The 24,751-nt window shown below is 39.0% G+C and overlaps 1 protein-coding gene across 6 annotated transcripts in view; it reads left to right on the forward strand.

Moving 5' to 3' along the window:
• The window catches only part of cntrl (centriolin), a 109,366-nt gene that overhangs the window by 83,546 nt on the left and 1,069 nt on the right, over positions 1-24,751 (forward strand). For 5 of the 6 annotated variants that reach the window (XM_073052671.1, XM_073052672.1, XM_073052673.1 and 2 more), the window contains 9 exons: positions 713-786; positions 7,663-7,851; positions 8,464-8,689; positions 9,473-9,678; positions 10,979-11,119; positions 11,676-11,951; positions 13,642-13,704; positions 17,614-17,781; positions 21,782-21,881. In XM_073052671.1, the coding sequence (XP_072908772.1) occupies positions 713-786; positions 7,663-7,851; positions 8,464-8,689; positions 9,473-9,678; positions 10,979-11,119; positions 11,676-11,951; positions 13,642-13,704; positions 17,614-17,781; positions 21,782-21,881 (1,443 nt within the window). Of the gene's footprint in view, positions 1-712; positions 787-7,662; positions 7,852-8,463; positions 8,690-8,913; positions 9,038-9,472; positions 9,680-10,978; positions 11,120-11,675; positions 11,952-13,641; positions 13,705-17,613; positions 17,782-21,781; positions 21,882-24,751 lie in introns of those variants that run through there. The other variant, XR_012099749.1, reaches the window with a different exon arrangement.

The following is a 24,751-nucleotide window of genomic DNA, read 5'->3' on the forward strand; positions in this document are numbered from 1 at the left end:
AGAAATCTGTACTGGGAACAAACTGCCACTGTAAGAATAGATGGAGAAGTGAGTCAGTTTACGAAAATCAAGAGAGGCATTAGACAAGGGTGTGTTTTCTCCCCTGATTTGTTTAATGTGTACAGTGAAACAATATTACAAAAAATAAGAGACATCTTCGGAATCCAAAAGTTGGTGCAATTTATAGTAATTTATAATAAATAGTATGTACAACAGGGCAGTCAGTATAGCACAGAAATACAATTGTATCAGCATGAATTAATCAGTCTGATGGCCTGGTGGAAGAAGCTGTCCCGGAGCCTGTTGGTCCTGGCTTTTATGCTGCGATACTGTTTCCTGATAGCTGGAACAGTTTGTGGTTGGGGTGACTCGGGTCCACAATGATCCTTTGAGCCCTTTTTACACATCTGTCTTTGTAAATCTCCCAACTAGTGGGAAGTTCACATATACAGATGCGCTGGGCTGTCCCCACCACTCTGCAGAGTCCTGCGATTGAGGGAAGTACAGTTCCCATACCAGGCAGTGATGTAGCCAGTCAGGATGCTCTCAACTGTGCTTCTTTAGAAAGTTCTTCAGATTTGGGGCCCATACCTAACTTAGTTTTGGAGGATAGGTTTTTGTGAGTTGATTTTTGAAATAACCCACAAAGTGGAAACTATATAGAGAGCTGTGAAAACAATAATTATTTATGAAAAATATTTTTGTTGAACAGAGGAAAAGGCAGAGCTGGAGAAGGTGATGGATAACATTCAAACTACAAAAGATCAGCTGCAGTTAGCAGAACAGGTATGTTATTTTTAGCTTGAATATGCAAACTTTGATTTTATTATCAGTTTTAAGAACTCAAATGAAGTAGAAAGGGACACAAGCAAAATTTACCCATTTTGAAGTGCTAAATATCACCTTTAGAATTTGAATTCAGATTAACTTTTCTGAGTCATTACTGTTGAATTCTTCACATGTATTAAACTGTTGAATGGTGGGAGAGATTAATGTCAGAAGTAGAGAAGGAGAAAAGCAGAAATGAGATCATTTAAATTATTCCAGGAATAAAGGGGGTGAAACTATCCACAGAAGAGAGATCAAAAACTCGGGGCTGAAGTTTAAAATGACTGATAAGAAAGATTAGAGAGGAGATTATTTTTATATCTCACCCAGAGGTGGGAAGGATCTGGAATCACTTCATTTTGTTGTGAGAGGAGGGGGTGCAGTGGTGGGTGCAGAACATAAAACTTGCTGACAGGGCAAAGGAAATACCATCATCACACAGTTGGCACAGATGTGGCTTACCACCATTTAATGGACAATTAGGAATGAGTATTGATTGCCAGCATTGAAAAAAAAACCTGAAAAGGCATGTACAGTTAGAAACATAGAAAACCTACAGCACAATACAGGCCCTTTGGCCCACGATGCTGTGCTGAACATTTACTTACTTTAGAAATTACATAGGGTTACACATAGCCCTCTATTTTACCAAACTTCATGTACCTATCCAGGAGTCTCTTAAAAGACCCTATCATATCCACCTCCACCACCGTCGCTGGTAGCCCATTCCATGCCCTCACCACCCTCTGTGTAAAAAAAAAAAACAACAAAAAAACAAAAAAAAACAAACTTACCCATGACATCTCCTCTGTACCTACTTCCAAGCACCTTAAAACTGTGCCCTCTTGTATTAGCCATTTCAGCCCTGGGAAAAAGCCTCTGAATATCTATACGATCAATGCCTCCCATCATCTTAAACACCTCTATCAGGACACCTCTCATCCTCCTCTCCAAGGAGTAAAGGCCGAGTTCACTCAACCTCTTCTCATAAGGCATGCTCCACAATCCACACTGCCAAGAGTCTTACCATTAATACTATATTCTGCCATCATATTTGACCTACCAAAATGAACCACCTCACACTTATCTGGGTTGAACTCCATCTGCCACTTCTCAACCCAGTATTGCATACAATCGATGTCCCGCTGTAACCTCTCACAGCTCTCTAGACTATCCACAACACTTCCAACCTTTGTGTCATCAGCAGATTTACTAACCCATCCCTCCACTTCTTCACCCAGGTCATTTATAAAAATCACGAAGAGCAGGGGTCACAGAACAGATCCCTGAGGCACAACACTGATCATTGACCTCCATGCAGAATATGACCCGTCTACAACCACTCTTTGCCTTCTGTGGGCAAGCCAATTCTGAATCCACAAAGCAATGGCCCCTTGGATCCCATGCCTCCTTACTTTCTCAATAAGCCTTGCATGGGGTACCTTATCAAATGCTTTGCTGAAATCCATATACACTACGTGTACTGCTCTACCTTCATCAATGTGTTTAGTCACATCCTCAAAAAATTTAATCAGGCTTGTAAGGCACAACCTGCCTTTGATAAAGCCACGCTGACTATTCCTAATCATATTATGCTTCTCCAAATGTTCATAAATCCTGCCTCTCAGGATCTTCTCCATCAACTTACCAACCACTGAAGTAAGACTCAGTGCTCTATAATTTCCTGGGCTATCCCTACTCCCTTTCTTGAATAAGGGAACAACATCTACAACCCTCCAATTCTCCGGAACCTCTCCCGTCCCCGTTGATGATGCAAAAATCATTGTCAGAGACTCAGCAATCTCCTCCCTCACCTCCCACAGTAGCCTGGGGTACATCTCGTCTAGTCCCAGAGACTTATCCAACTTGATGCTTTCCAAAAGCTCCAGCACATCCTCTTTCTTAATATCTATATGCCTCAAGCTTTTCACTCCACTGTAAATTATCCCTACAATCACCAAGATCCTTTTCTGTAGTGAATACTGAAGCAAAGTATTCATTAAGTACCTCTGCTATCTCCTCTGGTTCCATACACACTTTTCCACAGTCATACTTGATTGGTCCTATTTGCTCACATCTTACCCTCTTGCTGTTTACATACTTGTAGAATGTCTCGGGGTTTTCTTTAATCCTATCCACCAAGGCCTTCTCATGGCCCCTTTTGGCTTTCATAATTTCATTCTTAAGCTCATTCCTGCTAGCCTTAAATCTTCTAGATCTCTATCATTAGCTAGATTTTTGAACCTTTCGTAAGCTTTTTTTCTTCTTGACTAGACTTTCAACAGCCTTTGTACCCCATGGTTCTTGTACCCTACCATCCTTTCCCTGTTTCATTGAAACGTACCTATGCAGAACGCCACGCAAAAATCCCTTGAACATTTGCCACATTTCTGCCACACATTTCCCAGAGAACATCTGTTCCCAATATATGCTTCTAAGTTCCTGCCTGATAGCTTCATATTTCCCCTTACTCCAATTACACGCTTTCCTAAATTATCTGTTCCTATCCTTCTCCAATGCTATGGTAAAGGAGATAGAATTGTGATCACTATCTCCAAAATGCTCTCCCTCTGAGAAACCTGACACCTGACAGATTAAGTACAGCCTCTCCTCTTGTAGGCTTATCTACATATTGTGTCAGGAAACCTTCCTGAGTACCCCTAACAAATTCCATCCCATCTAACCCTTTGCTGTAGGGAGATGCCAATCAGTGTTTGGGAAATTTAGGTTTTCCACCACGATAACCCTGTTATTATTACACCTTTCCAGAATCTGTCTCCCTATCTGCTGCTCAATGTTCCTGTTACTATTGGGTGGTCTATATAAAAAAAAACGGTAGAGTTGTTGAACTCTTCCTGTTTCTTACTTCCACCCACAGAGACTCAGTAGACAATCCCTCCATGACCTCTTTTTCTGCAGCCGTGACACTATCTCTGATCAGCAGTGCCACACCCCCACCTCTTTTTCCTCCCTCCCTATCCTTTCTGAAACATCAAAAGCCTGCCACTCTAAGTAACCATTCCTGCCCCCAAGCCTTCCAAGTCTTTGTAATGGCCACAACATCATAGCTCCAAGTACTTATCCACGCTCTAAGCTCATCTGCTTTGTTCATGATGCTTCTTGTGTTAAAATAGACACACCTCAAACTATTGGTCTGTGCGTGTCCCTTCTCTATTACCTGCTTATCTTCCCTCTTGCACTGTCTCCAAGCTTTCTCTATTTGTGAGCCAGCTGCCCCTTCCTCCATCTCTGCAGTTTGGTTCCCAACCCCCAACAATTCTAGTTCAAACTCTCCCCAAAAGCCTTGGCAAACGTCCCTGCCAGGATATTGGTCCCCCTCAGATTGAAGTGCAACCTGTCCTTTTTGTGCAGGTCATGCCAGCCCCTAAAGAGGTCCCAGTGATCCAGAAATCTGAATCTCTGCCCCTGCTCCAATCCCTCAGCCATGCATTTATCCTCCACCTCACTCTATTCCTATACTCACTATCGCATGGCACAGGTAGTAATCCTAACTCCCTGAGTCTGCTTTCAGGACCACCTCCCTCTTCCTACCAATATGTACCACAGCCTCTGGCTGTTCACCTTCCCACTTCAGGATATCGTGGACGTAATCAGAAACATCCTGGACCCTGACGCCTAGGAAGCAAACTACCATCCTTGTTTCCTTCCAACATCCACAGAATCGCCTGTCTGACCCCCTAACTATAGAGTCCCCTATCACAGCTGCCTTCTTCCTTTCTCTACCCTTCAGAGCTACAGGGCCAGACTCTGTCCTAGGTAAGCCATTCTCCCCAACAGTACTCAAACAGGAGTATTTATTGTTAAGGCGGTCAGCCACAGGGGTACTCTCTCATATCTGACTCCTGCCCTTCCCTCTCCTGACTGTTACCCACTCCTCTGTCTCCCGAGTCCCCGGTGTGACTAGTTGCCTATAGCTCCTCTCTATCACCTCCTCACTTTCCCTGACCAGATGAAGGTCATTGAGCTGCATCTCCAGTTCCCTAACGCGGTCCCCGAGGAGCTGCAGCTCAACACACCTGGCGCTGGTGCGGCTGTCCGGGAGGCTGGGAATCTCCCAAACTTCCCACATCTGACACCCAGTACAGAACACCAGCCTCACAGACATATTTCCTGTTTCTGTTTCTCACAGGTAATCTACCTCGCCTTGACCCATTTTCGCCAAATTTGTAAGAAAAAGTTTGTGAACCCTTTGCAATGACCTGGTTTTCTGCATAAATTACTCATAAAATGTGGTCTGATCTTCATCTAAGTCACAATAATAGACAAGCATAATATGCCTAAACTAATAACACAAACAGTTGTACTTTTCAGGTCTTTATTGAACACATTGTTTAATTATTCACAGTCCAGGCTGGAGAAAACATGTGAACCCTTGTATTTCATAACTGCTAGAACCTCCTTTAGCAGCAATAACCTCCAAACATTTCCTGTAGCTGCTGATCAGACAAGGGCGAGGAGAAATTTTTGACTATTACTCCATACAAAACTGTTTCTCCATACATCAGTATTTCTGGGATATGTTGCACGAACAGCTCTCTTCAGGTCATGCCACAGCAGCTCAATTGGGTTGAGGTCTGAATTCTGATGTGGGCCATTCCAAAACATGAATTTTCTTCTTTTTAAACTGTTCTGTTGTTCATTTACTCACAGATCATTGTCTTGTTGTATCATCCAGCTTTTATTAAGCTTCAGGTGTCAGACCGCTACACTGACAGTCTTCTGTAAGATGTCTTGATACAATGTTGAATTCATTTATCCCTCAATGAATGGCCCTGAGGCACAAAGCAACCCTAGATCATGGTACTGCTTCCACCATGCTTCACAGTTGGGATGAGGTTTTAGTGTTGTTATGCAATGCCCTTTTTTCTTCTAAACAAATGGTGTGCTTTTCTGCCAAAAAGTTCAACTTTTGTTTGTCAACAAAACATTGTCCCAGAAGCGTTGTGGAACATCCAGGTGGTCTTTTGCAACTGGAGATGTACAGCCAATGTGTTTTTTTTTGGAGAGCAGTGGTTTCCTCTGTGTCTTTCCACAAACACCATTCTAGTTCAGTGTTTTCCTTATAGTGGACACATGAACAGAAACTTTAGCAAGTTCTAGAGGTTTCTGCAGGTCTTTTGCTGTTCTTCGTAACCTCCTTTAGCATTGCACTTGTGCTCTTGGTGTTATCGTTGCAGGACGCCCACTCCTATGGGGAGTAGCAACAGTACTGAATTTCCTCCATTTGTAGACAATTTGCCTTACTGTGGACTGATGAACACTCAGGTCTTTAGAGATACTTTTGTTGTAGAAGGCACTACCCCAGAGGTTCACATACTTTTTTGCCCTAGACTGTGATTGTTTAAATGGTGTATTCGATATTGACGAGAAGTAGTACAATTTTTTATTAGTTTGGGCAGATTGTGTTTGTCTATTCTTGTGACTTAGATGAAGATCAGACCACATTTTATGAGTAATTAATGCAGAAAGCCAGGTAACTGCAAAGGGTTCATCAACTTTTTCTTGCAACTAACTATCCATTTAGTTTTTTGCAACAACTCCTTTCCTTTGATATCACTGTTAATGCAGTAAAATATAGAAAATAGGTGCAGGAGTAAGCTGTATTCTTGCCCAAGCCTGCTGAGAAATTCACAATCATGGATAATCTTCTACCTTAAACACCATTTTATTTAGTCCCATGTTCCTTGATTCCTTTAATGTTAAGATATTTATCGATGTTTTAAACACTGTAGATTACTGAGCCTCCACAGAACCCTAGAGAAGAAAATTCCAAGACCCCATCAGTGAAAAATTTTTCCTCATGTCACCCTTTATTATGAGACAGTGATCTGCAGTTCTCAACTCTTTTAGCCTGGGAAACAACCTCTCTACATGTACCTTATTGAACCCTCTAAGAAAGCACCCACTAAAATATCCTAAAGTACTTAATAAGTATGTTTTCATACAAAATTGAATTTGTCCAGTTGTTCTCTAATAGTGCATACATGGGCTACAAATCTCAAAACTATTGTTTAATTCTCAAAAATCTGATTAAAAACACTTAGATACTTTATTGATCCCAAAGGAAATTACTCTTACAGTAACATTACAAGTGCACAGATATACAAATATTAGAAGAGAAGTAAGAGAGCATTAAGAAGTTACCTTAAAAATAAGATGTACAAGATTTACAAGTCAAAGATTACAAGATTACACTGATAAGATGGTAGTGCAAAAATTACCATAATATTATACAGTAATGGATGCACTTTCTCATTGTCCAGATTGCACAGTATGTCTGCAGTAGCAGGGTGTGGTAAACAAAGGTTAAAAACAGTCTAGCGGTGGGGGGGGGGGGGTCATCACTTCCCCACCTATAGGTTGAATCATATAGAGTCTAATGGCCAAGGGTAAGAATAACCTTGAGTAGCGCTCTTTGGAGCAGTGCAGTTGTCTTAATCTATTACTGAAAGTGCTCCTCGTTCAGCCAAGGTGGCATGCAGAGAGTGAGAAATGTTGTCCAGATTTGCCAGGATTTTCCAGAGGATCTTTTGTTCTACCACCACCTCCAGTATGTCCAGTTTGACTCCTATAACAGGGCCAACCTTTTATACAGTTTATTGAGCCATTGCCCCAGCACACCACTGTATAGAAGATTATACTGATGACAACAGACTTATAGAACATGTGAAGGAGAAGCCTGCATACTCCAAAGGACCTCAGATGTTTAATTGTGAGATTAACTATACTATGATATTTTGTAGAATTTATATTGTATGTTCAGCTGAATGAAGTTGATGTCAAAATGTCATTTTTATGTCATTCTTGTCTCAGGATCTTCAGAATGTCACTAAGAAATGTGACATGTTAAAAGCAGAGCAGGTGACTTTGAAGGAAAATGTTAATCAAAGTGCAAGCAAATACAAATCCCATCTGGAGAATGAAAAAAAGAAAGAACAGGAATTGCTGCGAATTCAGCAACAAATTGAAGAAAAGCAACACAAACTCGCAGAACAGCAAAAAGTATGTGAACAAGTAAATAGTGTTATCATAAAGCCACCTAGACCAATTAATAAACCAAAAATTAGCACAGGTAATGAAAATGAGGATGTCAGCAATAGAGATAGGGACATTGTAAGTAACTTTAAGAACAGGAAAGATTTTAAAATTTACTTCCTTGAATTTGAATGCTCCAGAGTTATTATTTTATGTTGATTCTGTATTTCCACAATATACAGTACATGATCATTGTCATATAGTGACTTTCATCTATTTGTGTGTCTGTACTTTGATTAAAATCCTTTTTAAAATCATTCAAATTTACTTAAATATTTTCCTATTTTTTATCATATTATTTATCACAACTGACTATATTCTTCCTCTGATATTTTTACTTTATTTCTTTTTATCCATTTTCTCCCTATTACTGTCTCTCAGCACCTTCTCAATGCCCAAGCAGGAACTTGGAATTGATATGCAATCCTGGATGTAATTCCTCATCTTAATGCAGATGATTGAAACTAGTATGAGCATGATAGAATTGCACTGTGAGGACAGAGATAGAATTGGCATGTGCTACTTCACCTTGTGTGATGCAGGAAAACTTTATTCAGATTTCTCACTTATTCCATTTAGATGCTGCAGTCTATCAAAAAGAATGTTAAATCTGAAGAGACAAAATTGGAGCAGTCTGCAACTAAGTTAAAAGACCAGATTCACACCTTGGAGGCTGAACTGTCAGACAAAAAAATTGAACTTGAGCAGATGGTTACAAAAGTGAACTTGATGGAAGATCGATTGAGGGAAGTGCAACATAATGAAGAACAGTGCATTATCTTGGAGAATCAGATCGTGACTCTGAGTAAGTCTAGAGTTTGATTAAAAATAATAGTTCAGTCACTCCCATGCTTAGTGAATTTCTTTAATAACTAGCTGAATCATTGAGAGAGAGATTGCCGATAAAATGACCAGTCTATTTTGATCTAGCTAATCTCACTGGGTGCTTTGGCCACATTATATTACAATTGGTAATGGGAAACGGCTGAGTTCTGACATTTGGTCACAATGTACTATGCTTTATGATAGAGAGTTGGCTGGTGTGAATTTTTGGGTATATCATTGGAAGAACTTACAACTGACAAGTCTGGCATATGAACAATGGCAAGTTAATAAGTCTGCTCTGAAATGTAACCAAGGAAAAATTGGTAAGGTAGGGAACTGTCAAGTAAACTTACTTTCACTGGTGTAAAGCTAGACGTTTTATATAACATTTAATCAAATATCTATCTCTTTGATTATTTAAAATATCATACACAGCCACGAAACTAATTATTTTGATGAGCACAGCTGTTCTTGCACTATGTTTACTGGAAGTGGCCTGATTTCAGAATATTTAAGACATAAAAGTTAGTTACTGCATTAACCTTTACTAGTGCCACTGTTAACACTAAAGCAAGGTGATGTGCTATCCCCAGAGTGTGCCTGAATCATCTGAAGAAAATGTTTTGTAGTCTCCCTAATCTAGGAAGCAGACGGCACTAAGCTGTGCTGTTAAACGTTCCTTGAACTTTATCTTCCAAATGTGAAGGATTTGTTTTTATTGCAAGATCAAAATATGGTTACTGGGTGCACTGTTTTGTTGCAGCACATCAGCTATCTGATCGAGAGCAACAATACCAGGAAACAATGGATGAACTGGCATTTCTTCAAAGAGAAATTCAGATGTCAAAAAACAATGTAACCCATCTTCAAGAGTGGCTTCATTCAGAGAGAAAAAAGGCAGAGAAGCAAGTTGCAGTCCTCACAGAAGAGTCCAAAGCTCAAAGAGCTGAGCTAGAGAAGGCCTTTAATGTAAGTTGCATTCCCCACAATAACATTATGCAGAAGTACTACTTATTTCATCAGTTCAAGTAAACAAACTTAGGTCAGACTGGACTCACTGGCGCACCTCGGGGGGGTGTGCTTAGCCCACTGCTCTACTCTGTCTATACATATGACTGTGTGGCTAGGCATAGCTCAAATACCACATATAAATTTGCTGACACTACAACCATTGTTGGTAGAATCTCAGGTGGTGACGTTAGGGCATACAGGAGTGAGATATGCCAACTAGTGGAGTGGTGCCGCAGCAACAACCTGACACTCAACGTCAGTAAGATGGAAGACCTGATTGTGGACTTCATGAAGGGTAAGACGAAGGAACACATAACAATCCTCATAGAGGGATCAGAAGTGGAGAGAGTAAACAGTTTCAAGTTCCTGGGTGTCAAGATTTTTGAGGATCTAGTCTGGTCCCAATATATCGATGTAGTTATAAAGAAGGCAAGACAGTGGCTATACTTCATTAGGAGTTTAAAGAGATATAGCATGTCAGCAAATACACTCAAAAGCTTCTATAGTTGTACCGTGGAGAGCATTCCAACAGGCTGCATCACTGTCTGGTATGGGTGGGTGGTTGGGGGTGGTGGAGGGGGCTACTACACTGGACCAAAAGTAGCTGCAGAGGGTTGTAAATCTAGTCGTCTCTGTCTTGGGTATTAGTCTACAAAGTACCCAGGATATCTTCAGGGAGCAGTGTCTCAGAAAGGTAGTGTCCATTATTAAGGACCTTCAGCACCCAGGACGTGCCCTTTTCTCACTGTTACCATCAGATAGGAGGTACAGAAGCCTGAAGGTACACATTCAGAGATTCAGGAACAGCTTCTTCCCTTCTGCCATCCGATTCCTAAATGGGCATTGAATCTTTGGACACTACCTCACTTTTTTTAATATACGGTATTTCTGTTTTTTAAACTTTTTTAAACAATATGTGTATACTGTAATTGATTTACTTATTATTATTATTATTTTTTATTTTGTTTTTTTGTCTTCTATATTAAGTATCGCATTGAACTGCTACTGCTATTACTTAGCAAATTTCACGTCACATGCCAGTAATAATAAACAATATTCTGATTCTGAAAGTATTACTGTTCACTTGCCACTTTGTGTATCTATCATTCATGAAAAGTCAAGTAAGAACATTCACTAAAGGTGTAAAACAGATATTTTTAAATATGTCCTTATAATGTAGAAATCTGCAAGGCTCAGATTTCCGATGCAGTCTAACAAAAATCTGAAGTAATTTCTGATGTTATTGTTCTCAACATAGGAACAAAAGCATGAAAATAACAGACTGCAGAAGGAATTATCTTCAATCAACCAGATTGCACGTGATAACCATGCCCAAGTTGAGAGTGTCATGAGTGAATTAAATGAGATGAGACAAAAATATTTTGAACTTAAACAACAGGTACATAATAAAATCCTTTTCTCATTTAGTGAAACTAAACAAGTTTGTTCTTTTTCATGAGTTTCTGGTTTCAGTTTTTGAATATTTATTTCTCACATAGTTATTTAGTATTCTAATGTTTGATAAAGTGTCATATTTTATAATGTCATAAAGTAGGTTCAGATAGTAAATAGCATATAGACTATGTTTATTGCTCTGTGATTATTGTGACACAATAGTTGATAGTAATGAATTTCAAAGTTCAAAGTAAATTTTATTATCGAAGTACATTTGTGTCACCATATACAACCCTGATATTTATTTTCCTTCAGGCATACTCAGTAAATCTATAGAATGGTAACTATAACAGGATCAATGAAATATCAACCAGAGTGCAGAAGAAATTTGCTTATAACCTAGATTTTTATAATGGAGAATGATTTTATAAATAAAAAATGGGGAGTGTGTGTTGAAGCAGAGTATATATTTAATAATAATTGACTGGACTAGCTTTGTGTGTTCATGAACTTCTGATATATCATCTACTTCTGTCTTTGATATTTAATAAATCCTTTAGCTGAGAAGTCAAGAACAAATGGAACAACGCCAGAAAGAGATAAAGGAAGCAATAAGAATACTTCGGTCAGACGTTAAAGCAGAAATTGGCAATAGTTTAAAAGAATTAGATAAGTCTTCTGTTGAACCAAAGAGTGATCTGGATGTTACTTTGGAAGAGGAAGAAACACTTCAGTGTGAAAAAGAAAGCCTGAAGGAGAATTTTCCCTTTGCTGCCATTGACAGAAGGCATCCAAATTTCGATGAGAGGTTAAGGCTAACAAAATTCAATTTTAAGGTGATATTCCTTTGCAAGTAATTCTTGTGTGTTGTGATAAATTTGTAGATTCATAATTCCTTGATGATGGATATCTGGGTACCTGGATCTCGTATCTAGATGTATTTTTTCTTTTGCAGTTCATTATCCAATTTTATAATACATTTGTACCGCGTGAACTAGGCACCTCAAATGCCTGAAAAGAAATCTTGACAGTATATACAGCCTGTGATCTCTGTGCCAACCATGATGCCAATTCAAACTAATCCCATCTGCCCATACATTGTCTATATCTTTCCATGTTCTGTCCTTGTGTTTGTCTAAATACCCCTCAGACATTGCAATGAGATAGAAACAAGAGAAAGCCACGTGACCCCACATGCTTGCTGCATTATGGTTGATCTTTCATGTCACCGTCATTTTCTTTAAATGACAACATATCATAATTTAGAAGACTGGAAAAAGCTGCAGAAAATTGCAAAGTGAGGAAATCAATCTAATTGCATAAGGAGGTAAGAAGGCCAATGTCTTGAAGTTTATTGATTAGTTTTCAGTGGGTGATAGTATTGAATGCCAAGCTGTAATCGATAAAGAGCATCCTGATGTAGCTATCTTCCTCTGTCACCCGCAAAAACCCCCCTTTGTTGTCCTAATCACTGGAACCTTGCTGTTTAGTCTTTGTCTGTATGCAGGTAGGAAGAAGACAGTCGAGTGATCAGATTTCTCGAAATGCAGTCTAGGCATGGGATGGTAGGCATTCCTTAGCAGTGGTTGAGTGTGTTAGAACCCCTGGTTTTACCAGTTATATGCTGATGTTAATTGGGCAGAGATTTCTTCAAACAAGGCTGATTGAAGTTCCCAACTATGATTTGAAATGCATCGGGGTAGGCTGCTTCTTATTTGTTGATGACAGCACTTAATATTCGAGTACCTGATTAATTTCGGCTTTTGGCAGTATGTAAACTGCAGTTAGAAACACGGATGAGAACTCTTTGTAAGTAGAACAGTCATCACTTTAATCGAATGGTTAGATGCTTCAGGTCGGAGGAACAAGAGTGCAACAAAACCAGCACATCTGAGCACCACAAAGTGTTTATCATGAAACACAGAACCCACCCACCCCCCCCACCTTTTCCTTCTGAAATCTGCCATCCAGTTCATCTTGTGTATCCAAAGCCTTCAGGTCTTACCGACATATCTGGCATGACCAGAGTGAGCCACAGAACGTAGCAATTCCTCATTTCCCTCCGATACAACAATCTTGTCCTTGGGTCTTCAGTTTTTTCTCCATTTGCTAACAAGATGCTGGATAGAGGAACTTTCAAAAATCGGCCTTTCAGTCTGGCTTGGAGTCCTCCCCTCCCTTCTTCTGGCCATGGCAATGTACCTTTGTCTGTTTAAAGGTGCGATACCTGTTTGCTTGAGAGTTAAGTCTGCCGAGTCCTGCAGAAGATCTTGTAAATGCTAGTTCATTAAAACGGTCAAAAGTACATTGCTCATAGGGAAATTTCACACTACAGATTTTAACATGCTCTTGTGGTTCACCAGCACCGTCTTGAAAATGTGCCTTAACTGTTTATTCGATGGCCTTTCTCAAGTTATTACAAGAGAAAATACAGGGGTGCTAGAATTTGATCATCTTCCTGTGTGCTCATATAAGCATCCTGTAAGGGACAAGTGTTAAAGGAACCTTTATTCTTTCCTTATCCAGGATGAACAGTGGCGTGGAGAAGTGCTAAGAGAAAACTTACGACAACAAGAAGATCGGCTAAAGGTTGGTAAATGTCTAATGTAAAATTATTTTTATATAATAATGACAATACTGCTTGTATTTGTAAATGATCTCACTTCAAAGATCTAAATTCATTTTTGAGATGTGTATCACTAATGTTGAAAACAGTACTTTCAGGAGTTGAAGTTCATTACTGATAATTTGCTTTCTCTTGTTTCTATTCCATCTGAGAATAGTCATAATTTCATAAATGTTCTTCCATCTTCAGTGTTAAAAATAATGAATTATCTTTGAAAGTAAAAATGCTGAGAAGAATAACAAAAAACTGAACATCAGAAGCCTACGTTGATGATTTTCACTTAAGTTCAAAATAAATTTATTGTCATGGTTCGTATATATCACCATATACTACCCTGAAATTTATTTTCTTGCAGGCATACTGAATAAATCCATAAAAGAATAATAACCATAATAGAATCAATGCAAGACTGCACCAATAAGTTGTTCAACCAGTGTGCAAAAGACAACAAACTGTGCAAATACAAAAAGAAAGAAGTAACAACTATATATAAATAAACAATAAATATTGAGTACATGAGATGACTAGACTTTGAAAGTGAGTCTGCAGGTTGTGGGAACACTTTAGTAATGGGGCAAGTGAAGTTTATCCCCTATGGTTTAAGAGCTCAATGGTTGAGGAGTAATAACTGTTTCCTGAACTTGACTGTGCGGATCCTGAGGCTCCTGTACCACCTCCTTGATGGCGGCAGCAAGATGAAAGCATAACCCAGGTGGTGGGGATCCCTGATGCTAGGTGCTGCTTTCCTGTGACAGTGTTTTGAGTAGATGTGCTCAGTAGTGGGGAGGGCTTTACCTGTGATGGTCTTTGCTGTAACCACTACTTTTTGTAGAATTTTCTGTTCAAGGGCATTGGTGTTTCCGTACCAGGATGTGACACAGCCAGTTAACTTACTCTCCACTGCACATCTATAGAGGTTTGTCATGTTATAGATGTCATACTGAATCTTTGCAAACTTCTAAGGAAGCAGAGGTGCTGCTGTGCTTTCTTTGGAATTGCAGTTACCTGCTGGACCCAGGACAGGTCCTCTGAAATGATAACACCGAAGAATTTAAAGTTGCTGACCCTCTCCACCTCTGATGTGGACAAACTCACAGACCTCAGGTTCCTCCTCTTGAAGTTAATAATCAGCTCTTTAGGATTGCTGACATTGAGTAAGAGACGGTTGTTGTGGTACCAGTCAGCCAGAATTTCAATCTCTCTCCTCTATGCTGATTCATCACTACCTTTGATTCGGCAATGACAGTGGTCTTGTCAGCAAATTTACAGAAGGCAGTATTGAGGCCCACACCTTGAAGCTTTTTGATTAATTTTGAGGGGATGATAGTATTGAATGTTGAGAGTAGTCAATAAAGAGCATCCTGGTGTATGCATCTTTGCTGTGTAGGTGTTCCAGAATTGAGTGAAGAGCCAATGAAATGGCATCTGCTGTGGACCTGTTGCGCCAGTAGGAGAGGATCCAAGTCACTTCTCAGGCAGGAGTTGATATTTTTCACCACCAACCTCTCAAAAACACTTTTATCATTCTGGATGTAAGTGCTGCTGGACAATAGTCATTGAGTCTGGTGGGAACCTAAGACTGTTGAAGCAAGAGATTAAAGATCTCAGTGAACACTCAAGCCAGTTGATTAGCATGGGTCTTAGGTACTTGGCCAGGTACCCTATCTGGACCCAATGCTTTTTGTGGATTTGCCTGACTGAAGGCTGTTCATACATCAACCTCAGAAATTGAAATTACAGGATAATTGGGAGCAATGGAAGTTTGTGATGGTTTCTCCATGTTTTGATGGCCAAAGCAAGCACAGAAGGCATTGGGCTGATCTGGAAGTTAAGACCTGTTGTGGTCTGTGTTGCTTGATTTATCTTTATAAGAAGTAATAGCATTAAGGCCCTGCCATAACTGTCGAGCATCCTTCATTGATTCAAGTTTAGACAAGAATTGCCACTTCGCTCACGAGATGCTTTTCCAGAGATCATACCTGGACTGCTTGTAATTTTCTTGATCACCAGATTTGAATGTCTCTGCTCTGGCCCTCAGCAGATTGTGGATCATCGAGGGCTTCTGGTTGATTTTGTGGGGACACACTCATTTACAACAGTTTTTATAAGTCCACAGATGAATCCTTGAATACACCCTAGTCCACCAATTTGAAGCAATCCCAAGGCCTCTGCCTGCCTCCATTGCCACCTCTTCGTTATCCTAATCTCTGGAGCCTTGCTCTTTAGGCTCTGCCTATATGCAGGTAGGAGAAGGACAGTCAACTAATCAGATTTCCCAAAATGCAGTCTAGGCATGGAAATATAGTCATTCCTTATCTTAGTATAACAGTTTATCTAGTGTTTTGGAACCTGTGATGCTACAAGTTATATGCTGATGGTAATTGGGCAGGGATTTCTTCAAACAAGTTTGGTTGAAGTCCCTGACTATGATTTGAAATACGTTGGGATGAAATGTTTCTTGTTTAGTGTCGGCATCATGTAGCATCTCAAGTGCTTCATTGTAGTTGGCCACTGGTGATATGTACACTGCTGTTAGGATTATAGAGGAGAACTCCCTAAGTAAATAGAATGGAGGACATTTGATTATTTAGGTGTTAAAGGGTGGGAACACGAGTTCAACAAAACCACTACATTGTAGCACCATCAAGAACTTATTATGAAACACATACCTTCAGCTTTTGTCTTTAACGAATTAGCAGTTCGGTCCATCTTGTAAATTGAGAAGCCTTTAGGTCTGATCACCATATCTAGCATGCTGGGAGTAATCCATGTCTTGGTTAAACATAGAACACAACAATCTCTCATTTCTCTTTTAATACAACAATCTTGGCCTCGGGTCCTCAATATTGTTCTCCAATGACTACATATTTGCTGACAAGGAGTTGGGTAGAGGAAGTCTCATCCCTCTATATTTCTGTCTGGCTTGGAGCCTACTCCCCCCCACCCCCACACCTCACTCTGGCCATGGTGATGAACCTTTGTCCACTTGCTTGCTTGAGAATTACTGCCTCTATGTATGTCAGAAGATCGTGAAATCTGTAGTTCATTAAGTCAGTTTGAAAATATACTTGCATGTTTCCATGTCCCTTTTTAATCATCAGGAAACATTTTTGAAAAGACCATTCCTCTTGAAACTTCAGATTATCAAGTATCATATTAAGCACCTCATACAATGGGATGTGCTTAATCACAATTGATGTGATTGCCAGAGAAGCCCAAGAAAGCAGAAATTGCACAAGAATCGAGGATCAATGATCAACTTTACTTGCCATGTATATTTACGTCTGCTATGGTGTGTTGCTCAGTGTTTGACATGTAACAAAAAGCAACAGTATTCAGCTCTTCAGTATTACACATAGTTCTTCATATAAAGAATTATATGTAAATATAAAGTTAAAGGTTAAAGTATATGTATAGAATAAAATGGGCATAAATACCAGCATGTATTTACAATGTAAACAGCATTATAAAAAGCGGTTTAAAGTGTTTGCAGTGTTGTGACAGGGGTAATAGATAGAGAGGGGTGAGGGGTAATTAAAATTGTTGATCAGATTAACTGCCTAGAGAAGAAACTTTTAAAATGGCATGAAGTTTTTGGTGTAATGGCCCTATAGAGCTCTGCAGAAGGGATCTTTTGGAAAAAGCAGTTTGCTGAATGGGTAGAGTCTGCTATGTTTTGTTTTCCCCGCCTCTTTCTTTGTCCTAGACACATACAAGTCCTGCAGTGATGGTAAGCTGCAGCCAATGACCTTTACTGCTGACTGCAATGTACACTGAAAAGTAATTTAACAAAGTTTTATAACATTGATCTTAAGAACATCTACTTTTAATAAGTCGGTTTGTCATTGTTAATCAGTTTTTCTATTGTTTAGGCACAGATTCGTCAGTGCATGTCAGAACAAGCTGAAGCGCTCTGTAAACGAAGGCAGCAGACACAGGGTAATCTGACAAACCTGAGAAGGCGAGTGGATGCCCTGGATGAACTCGTTACCAGCATGAGTGTAAACTCATCTCATTATCAGACTGATGACACAAGTAAGGTAGGTAGCAAAATGTAGCAATGAAAGACTTGCAAACTAACTAAGGCTATATTGGCAAGGAAAACAATGAAAGATGGACTCAAGGTTTTATTGAAGGAAGAAACAGTAGTGTCCAATGATCTGTCTTCAACTAATAAACTATAACACTACAACAGTACTTTTAGGAATTCAGGAATGTTAATCAAGCAGTAACGGAAACATGATTCACCAATCCCATTTCAGAATGTTATTTGAAGATGATGTTAGGACATTGCTACTTTTGTCCTTCTGAGTGGTGGAGTTTGAGAGATGCCAGTCAAGTTAAACAAACTTTAAGTTGTTTGATTACATCCTGCATGACATACTGCAACTGCATTGTCCTGATGATGAAGTTACTTAAGTAAAAGGAGCACGAATCAAATGTCCTTTTTTCTTCTTGATGTCACTGTGGCTACATTAATCCATTTGGTGAGAATTCCTTTGCAGTCCCGTTGAGTTATACAGAGCTGCAATAGGCTGCTTCAGTATGTTCAGAATGGAGCTAAATGCTTTTGAATCTGCAGCAAATGACCTCATTAAATTATGATGAAGGAAAGATTATTCATGAAATGGTTGAAGATAGTTGGGCCAAGGACACATCCCTGAGAAATTCCTTGAATGATACCTTGTGTTGATTTAGAGGTATGCTCGTATATAAAATTATAACACAACCCAGACATGTAGTTCTTTCCATAACTAGCTTGATAGGCACAGTAAACATTTTGAAACATGTTTTTGGTTTATGTTGATGAGACTACAACAAACTTCGTCTTTTATATCAGCCACTGGCAAAAAAATCCCATTTTGACCTTTTGGATTCAATTTTCCTCTATTTTAATGTTCATTTCTTGCATCAAAGTCTTGCTGAAGATATCTGTAAGTTTTTTTTTAAATTTACAAAGCATTAAATCATCAACCACTTTGTTCCTCATCTTCATTATTTATATTCTTAAACCTTTTGACCACTTCTTTTGACTCCTGTCTTTGCTTTATCTCTGGGAGCTTTATCCTTCTAGTTCTGCTGTTTCATATGTTGATCTGTTAAATGTTTAAGTAATTGTGTATATTTTTATATATGCACCATGTATGGGTTCCTTTTGTTTTTTTTGCCATCATCATAAGACATTATAATTACCTAAATGGAAAAAAAAACAAATAAACATTTTGTAATAACAAGCTAAGCCAAAACAGTTCTTGAAAAATACCTAGTGGATGTCTGTGGAAATGTCAATTATTCAACAAATATTAGTGCTACATGAATATTTAGTTTTTTTTAAAAAAGCATTATTTCTGTTATGACCACTTTGTTCGTAATTTCCCCTTCCATTTTTGAATCCTTCTATTCATGTTTTCATTTCTGCAACAGTACTGAAAATGTTCTTGATAAAGTTACAAATGACATTCGGTATGACCGGGATAAACGATAACATAGAAGGGGTGCATTCAGCCAATCACTGGCTGACTCTCAGAACAATCCCATTCCTCCAGTGATTTCCCTGTAACCTATTCCCTCAAATCAGAATCAGAATTGGGTTTATTATCACAGGTATGTGACATGAAATTTGTTAACTTAGCAGCAGCAGTTCAATGCAATACATAATCTAGCAGAGAGAGAAAAAAATAATAATAATAAATAAAATAAAACATAAATAAACAAGTAAATCAATTACATATATTGAATAGATTTTTTTTAATGTGCAAAAACAGAAATACTGTATATTAAAAAAAATGGGGTAGTGTCCAAAGCTTCAATGTCCATTTAGGAATCAGATGACAGAGGGGAAGAAGCTGTTCCTGAATTGCTGAGTGTGCCTTCAGGCTTCTATACCTCCTACCTGATGATAACAGTGAGAAAAGAGCATGCTCTGGGTGCTGGAAGTCCTTAATAATGGATGCTGCCTTTCTGAGGCACTGCTCCCTAAAGATGTCCTGGGTACTTTGTAGGCTAGTGCCCAAGATGGAGCTGACTAGATTTACAACCTTCTGCAGCTTCCTTCGGTGCTGTGCAGTAGCCCCTCCACACCAGACAGTGATGCAGCCTGTCAGAATGCTCTCCATGGTACAACGATAGAAGTTTTTGAGTGTATTTGTTGACGTGCCAAATCTCTTCAAACTCCTAATAAAGTATAGTACTGTCTTGCCTTCTTTACGACTACATCAGTATGTTGGGACCAGGTTAAATCCTCAGAGATCTTGACACCCAGGAACTTGAAGCTGCTCACTCTCTCCACTTCTGATCTCTCTATGAGGATTGGTATGTGTTCCTTCGACTTACCCTTCTTGAAGTCAACAATCAGTTCTTTTGTCTTACTGATGTTGAGTGCCAGGTTGTTGCTGCAGCACCATTCCACTAGTTGGCATATCTCACTCCTGTATGCTCTCTCGTCACCACCTGAGATTCTACCAACAATGGTTGTATTGTCAGCAAATTTATAGATGGTACTTGAGCTATGCCTAGCCACACAGTCATGTGTATAGACAGAGTAGAGCAGTGGGCTAAGCACACACCCCTGAGGTGCGCTGGTATTGGTCGTCAGCGAGGAGGACATGTTATCACCAATCCACACAGACTGTGGTCTTCCGGTTAGGAAGCCAAGGGTCCAATGGCAGAGGGAGGTAGACAGGCCCAGGTTCTGCAACTTCTCAATCAGGATTGTGGGAATGATGTCTCTTAAACACACTCACACCAGCAATACTCCCACCAGTCAATTAAATCAATTACACCAGGAGTGATTTACAACAACCAATTCACCTAAGAGCTTGCATAGCCCTGGGAACTAGTTAAAAACAGAACAGGCTTGAGATTCTCAGCAGGTGAGGCAGAGAAACAGAGTTGCAGGGTTATCAACCTGAAATATTAACTCACTTCTTCTCTCCTTGGAAGTTGTCTGATCTGTTGAGTGTTCCCAGCATTTCTGTTTTAATTTTGTACTTACAGAAATTTTTGTTTTTTGTTTTGCATATTTAATCTGGGAAGTTACAGCTCCACCACGTCACTTCACTTGATCTCTTCCCAGTTTCCAACTCATATTCTCTGATTTTTGCCATGTTCCTTGACTGGCAACCATTCTTAGTGGATCAGTAGTTTCTTATATGGAAGACCAAAGCCTGTGTACTTGGACCAATTTGTGGTCATATTTGGGGGACAGAATGCAAGAATGACATCCTGTTTTAATATATGAACCATCTATCTTTTTCTGAAACCCACTTGCCCATGCTACCTGCAGATGTGATTTTTGCTCTTCTGATGGATCTCCTACCTTCCACCCTTCATAAATTTTATCTCATCGAATGATTTGCTGCCCTTTTGATAACTTGATCCAAACCTATTCCCTGTGTTTGCTGACTCATACTAACTCAGTACAGCGAAATTTTAATTTGAGATTTTAAAATCTAATATATCCTTTCTGTTGCCTTACAATGCAAATAGCTCCAGCCCTACAAACATCCAAGATCTCTATGTACCTTCATTTCTACTGCACATCCATGATTTTAATCACTATCAAGACTGCCTTTGCCATGAAACTTAGGATGGGTGTTGATGTGTTAGAATTGTTCATCAAACTCAAAATCAAATTCTGAGTCTAGACTCCAGTATTCCCTTTCTATGCCTCTCTGCATATACCACTCTTAAAACTCACCAATTTGTTTAAGCTGTTGCTGAAGTTATTGTTCATCTATTAATATCTCCTCATTTGGCAGAGCTAAGTACCATTTCATATTTTTTCTGTGAAGCATCATATCTGATACGCACAACAGTTTTTGCAGATACTGGAAATCTTAAACAACACACAAAATGCTGGAGGGACTATGGAGGGGGAATAAACAGTCAATGTCAGGTCCTGATGAAGAGCCCCAGCCCAAAGCATTGGCTGTTTATTCCCCTCTGTAGATGCTGCCTGACTTGCTGAGTTCGTCCAGCATGTCATACATTTCGCAATGTTGGTAGAGCTGTATAAATTCAAGTATTCTTGTCTTTCAGGCCTCACTCCACAGAATATCCCAGTTGCCTTCCAGGAGACCAACCGAAAGATTTTTACAGGGAAAGCATTCCCATTTGCTTGGTACTGAACAATTTTCAGGTAAGCAAGGGATGAGTAATGTATTTTTTCAATACCCACTTTTCCAGTTGCCTTTCTACACAAAATCTGGCTGATAGTTAAATGAAAGTCTACAGCAATAAAAGTGGTAACTAGAAATATTTATTTCAAGGGAAATTTTTATCCAGATTAAATTTTTAGTTGTATAATTTGTACCAATAAAGATGCTTGATAGAACAGTAGCCTATATTTCTATTAAAAAAAAAATTATCTGCACCCAGAACTGAACTTTCTGCCCTGTGACTGTGCATATTTAATCTGTAAAGTTACAGCTCCACCATGTCACTTCACTTGATCTCTTCCCAGTTTCCAACTTGTATTCTTTGATTTTGCCATGTTCCTTGACTGGCAACCATTCCTAGTTTCTTACATCTAAATATCATGTTTGCTTGTGCAAATATGGAATTTCCCTAACTTCCGTAGAGTTGCCTGCCATCATTGTGTGCCTACAATCTGATATTGAACATTACTACAGAGCACAACTGTTTGTTGTTTCTCAGCATTCAGGTTGGAGCGTTCACCTTGTTCAGTTACTCCCACTTATATTTTCATGGAGAGATTCTACTGCACAGGAAATAAATAAGTTACAGATAATTTAGATCTTAAATTAACTACCCTTGTCTTGTACTTTAACTTAATGATAATTATTCTTAATAAACCTTTTGATTACACTTGATTCTACCCCAACTGACCCTCAAAACCTATCAGTGGGATTGACAATTGGCAAAACTCTGATCAGAAGAGGGGATTGGGACCTGATGGGCTGAATGACATAGTGTCATTGTTATTATTTTAAAGCAGGAAATCAGACCACAGCAAAGTGGTTTAAAGGTATTTTGTTGGATTAGTAACATGTTTAATAGCAGAGTAACTTTGGCAGACAGAAATTTCAGTAAATATTTGGTTGATCTCATAGATTTCTGGTAGACTCATTAACCTTGAATTAAAGTCCAGCACTGCTGAAAAAACATTTCAACTTTTAAATTCAGCACAATTTTCAGTTATTTAATTTAAACAAAAATAATGTTTGAGCTTTCTTAAAAACTGTCTTTATCACAATTTTCTGTAATGCATATCTCCTTTTCTGATGGAATCTCATACTATGAGAGGTGACCATTTTCCTCCAGGATGTTTTTCTTTCATATTTAAGCCATTTTTTTCGGCAGTAACAAAGTGACCCACTTCCATTAATTAACATTTGATGCCAATGTTAGACTCGGTGGATGGGGGGTGGGTGGAATAAACAGGCCCATGCAGAAGAAACAACAAATTTTGACTGTTTTTATCTTTAGTCTCTCAGACCTGTTGGAGATTAAGATTTGGAAGTGGTGCCACCACATTGATTATGTTGCCATGTAAACAGGGATTGAAATACAGTGCTGCCGTGCTCTTCATCTGCAAGGCATTTTCTCCTACGTGCATGGCTCTTGGATTAGGAGAGGGTTTAGGAAGTTTGGATATCAAGGAAAGGGATGGTATTCAAAGATCAGTCTCCTGTGAGAAAAGTAATGCAGAAGGAGTTCAGGGGTGTAATTGGTTAAAGTGTGATGACTTACTGGTAGTGGAGTAAAGGCCAAGGGATTACTTCAAGGATCTGACCATGACTACTGTGGCTCCCTGCAGTACAACACGTCAGAGAAAATGCTTCGTACTCTGAGGCATCTGTTGAGTTGTCTTTGGACTGGAGAAGGTGTGACAAAGGATGGATTCAGCTGTCACCGTTTACCCAATGGATGTAGTGACAGCTGAGTCTCTACTTTGCCACACCTTCTCCAGTATGGGGACAAGTCAACAGATGTGTCAGAATGCAAAGCATTTTTTCTGATGCCCCACATTCATATCCAAATCTATTGCCCATGTCAGAGAAAATGCTTTGCAGTCTGAGGCATCTCTCACTGCAAATGTAACTAAAATTTTGTTCTTTCTTTTGCACTGTGTTTATATATTTTATCTTCACATAGAGACACAGATACCATATGGGTGAAATTTAATCCATATCTCATAACTTTTGTATAGTGGTATGTGAATTCTTTTAAGGGTGAATTTCCATTACTCAAATGACTATAACATGGAGCTGCTTGTAACAATGTATGAAATTGAATAGTTTAATATTTCAGCACAAAAATAGAATTGAGGTGTTTAATATAGTAGCTGAGCTTGATGCAAGTGTGCCATTGTGCAGGATTATTAAGTCTTATCTAGAATCGTTTACTATCAGTAGTTGACAACATACGTACCTTACGGTAAATGCAGTAGATGTGATGAAACCAATTCTGGGAAGTATATCAATCTAGTAATGATTAAAGCAAATGGCATTCAGAAGAAAATACAACATTAACAATAAATCTAAAGACCATTAAACACTAGCACCAAGTAGCACTAATCAATATTACAGAGCCACTTTTTGACTTGTACCTTGAAATTTTGACCAGCAGTTTTGATTGAAATTTTTGTTGGTGTGTTTTATAAATACATTTTACAATTGTTAAAGAGTGATTTGCTTTAAAGTATTTACAAAACATGCAATCAGCATTAAATAATTTTACATCACCTATTTTCTCTGAAAAATGTTTGAACTTTAGTATTAGAAATTTAAAACTAACAATTACATTTATGGTGGTATTGAAGCTCAGTATGTGTGGAGCATGTTGCTTTCGTTCACAAGCCACTTTTCAACAGTGCTGTAGTTTGATCTGCACCTGTTTTTGGGTTATGTGTGGGATCTTTGCATAGGTCCCCTAAACATTCAGGTGGGTAGCACCTTACTGGGGTTGAATGAACCTGTGCATAATGTGTATCATATCCAATGGGCATCTTCAATGAACGTTAAACTAATGCCTGTTCAGTGATAC

This window comes from Hemitrygon akajei, chromosome 7, assembly GCF_048418815.1.
Source record: "Hemitrygon akajei chromosome 7, sHemAka1.3, whole genome shotgun sequence".
Classification (NCBI taxonomy): domain Eukaryota; kingdom Metazoa; phylum Chordata; class Chondrichthyes; order Myliobatiformes; family Dasyatidae; genus Hemitrygon; species Hemitrygon akajei.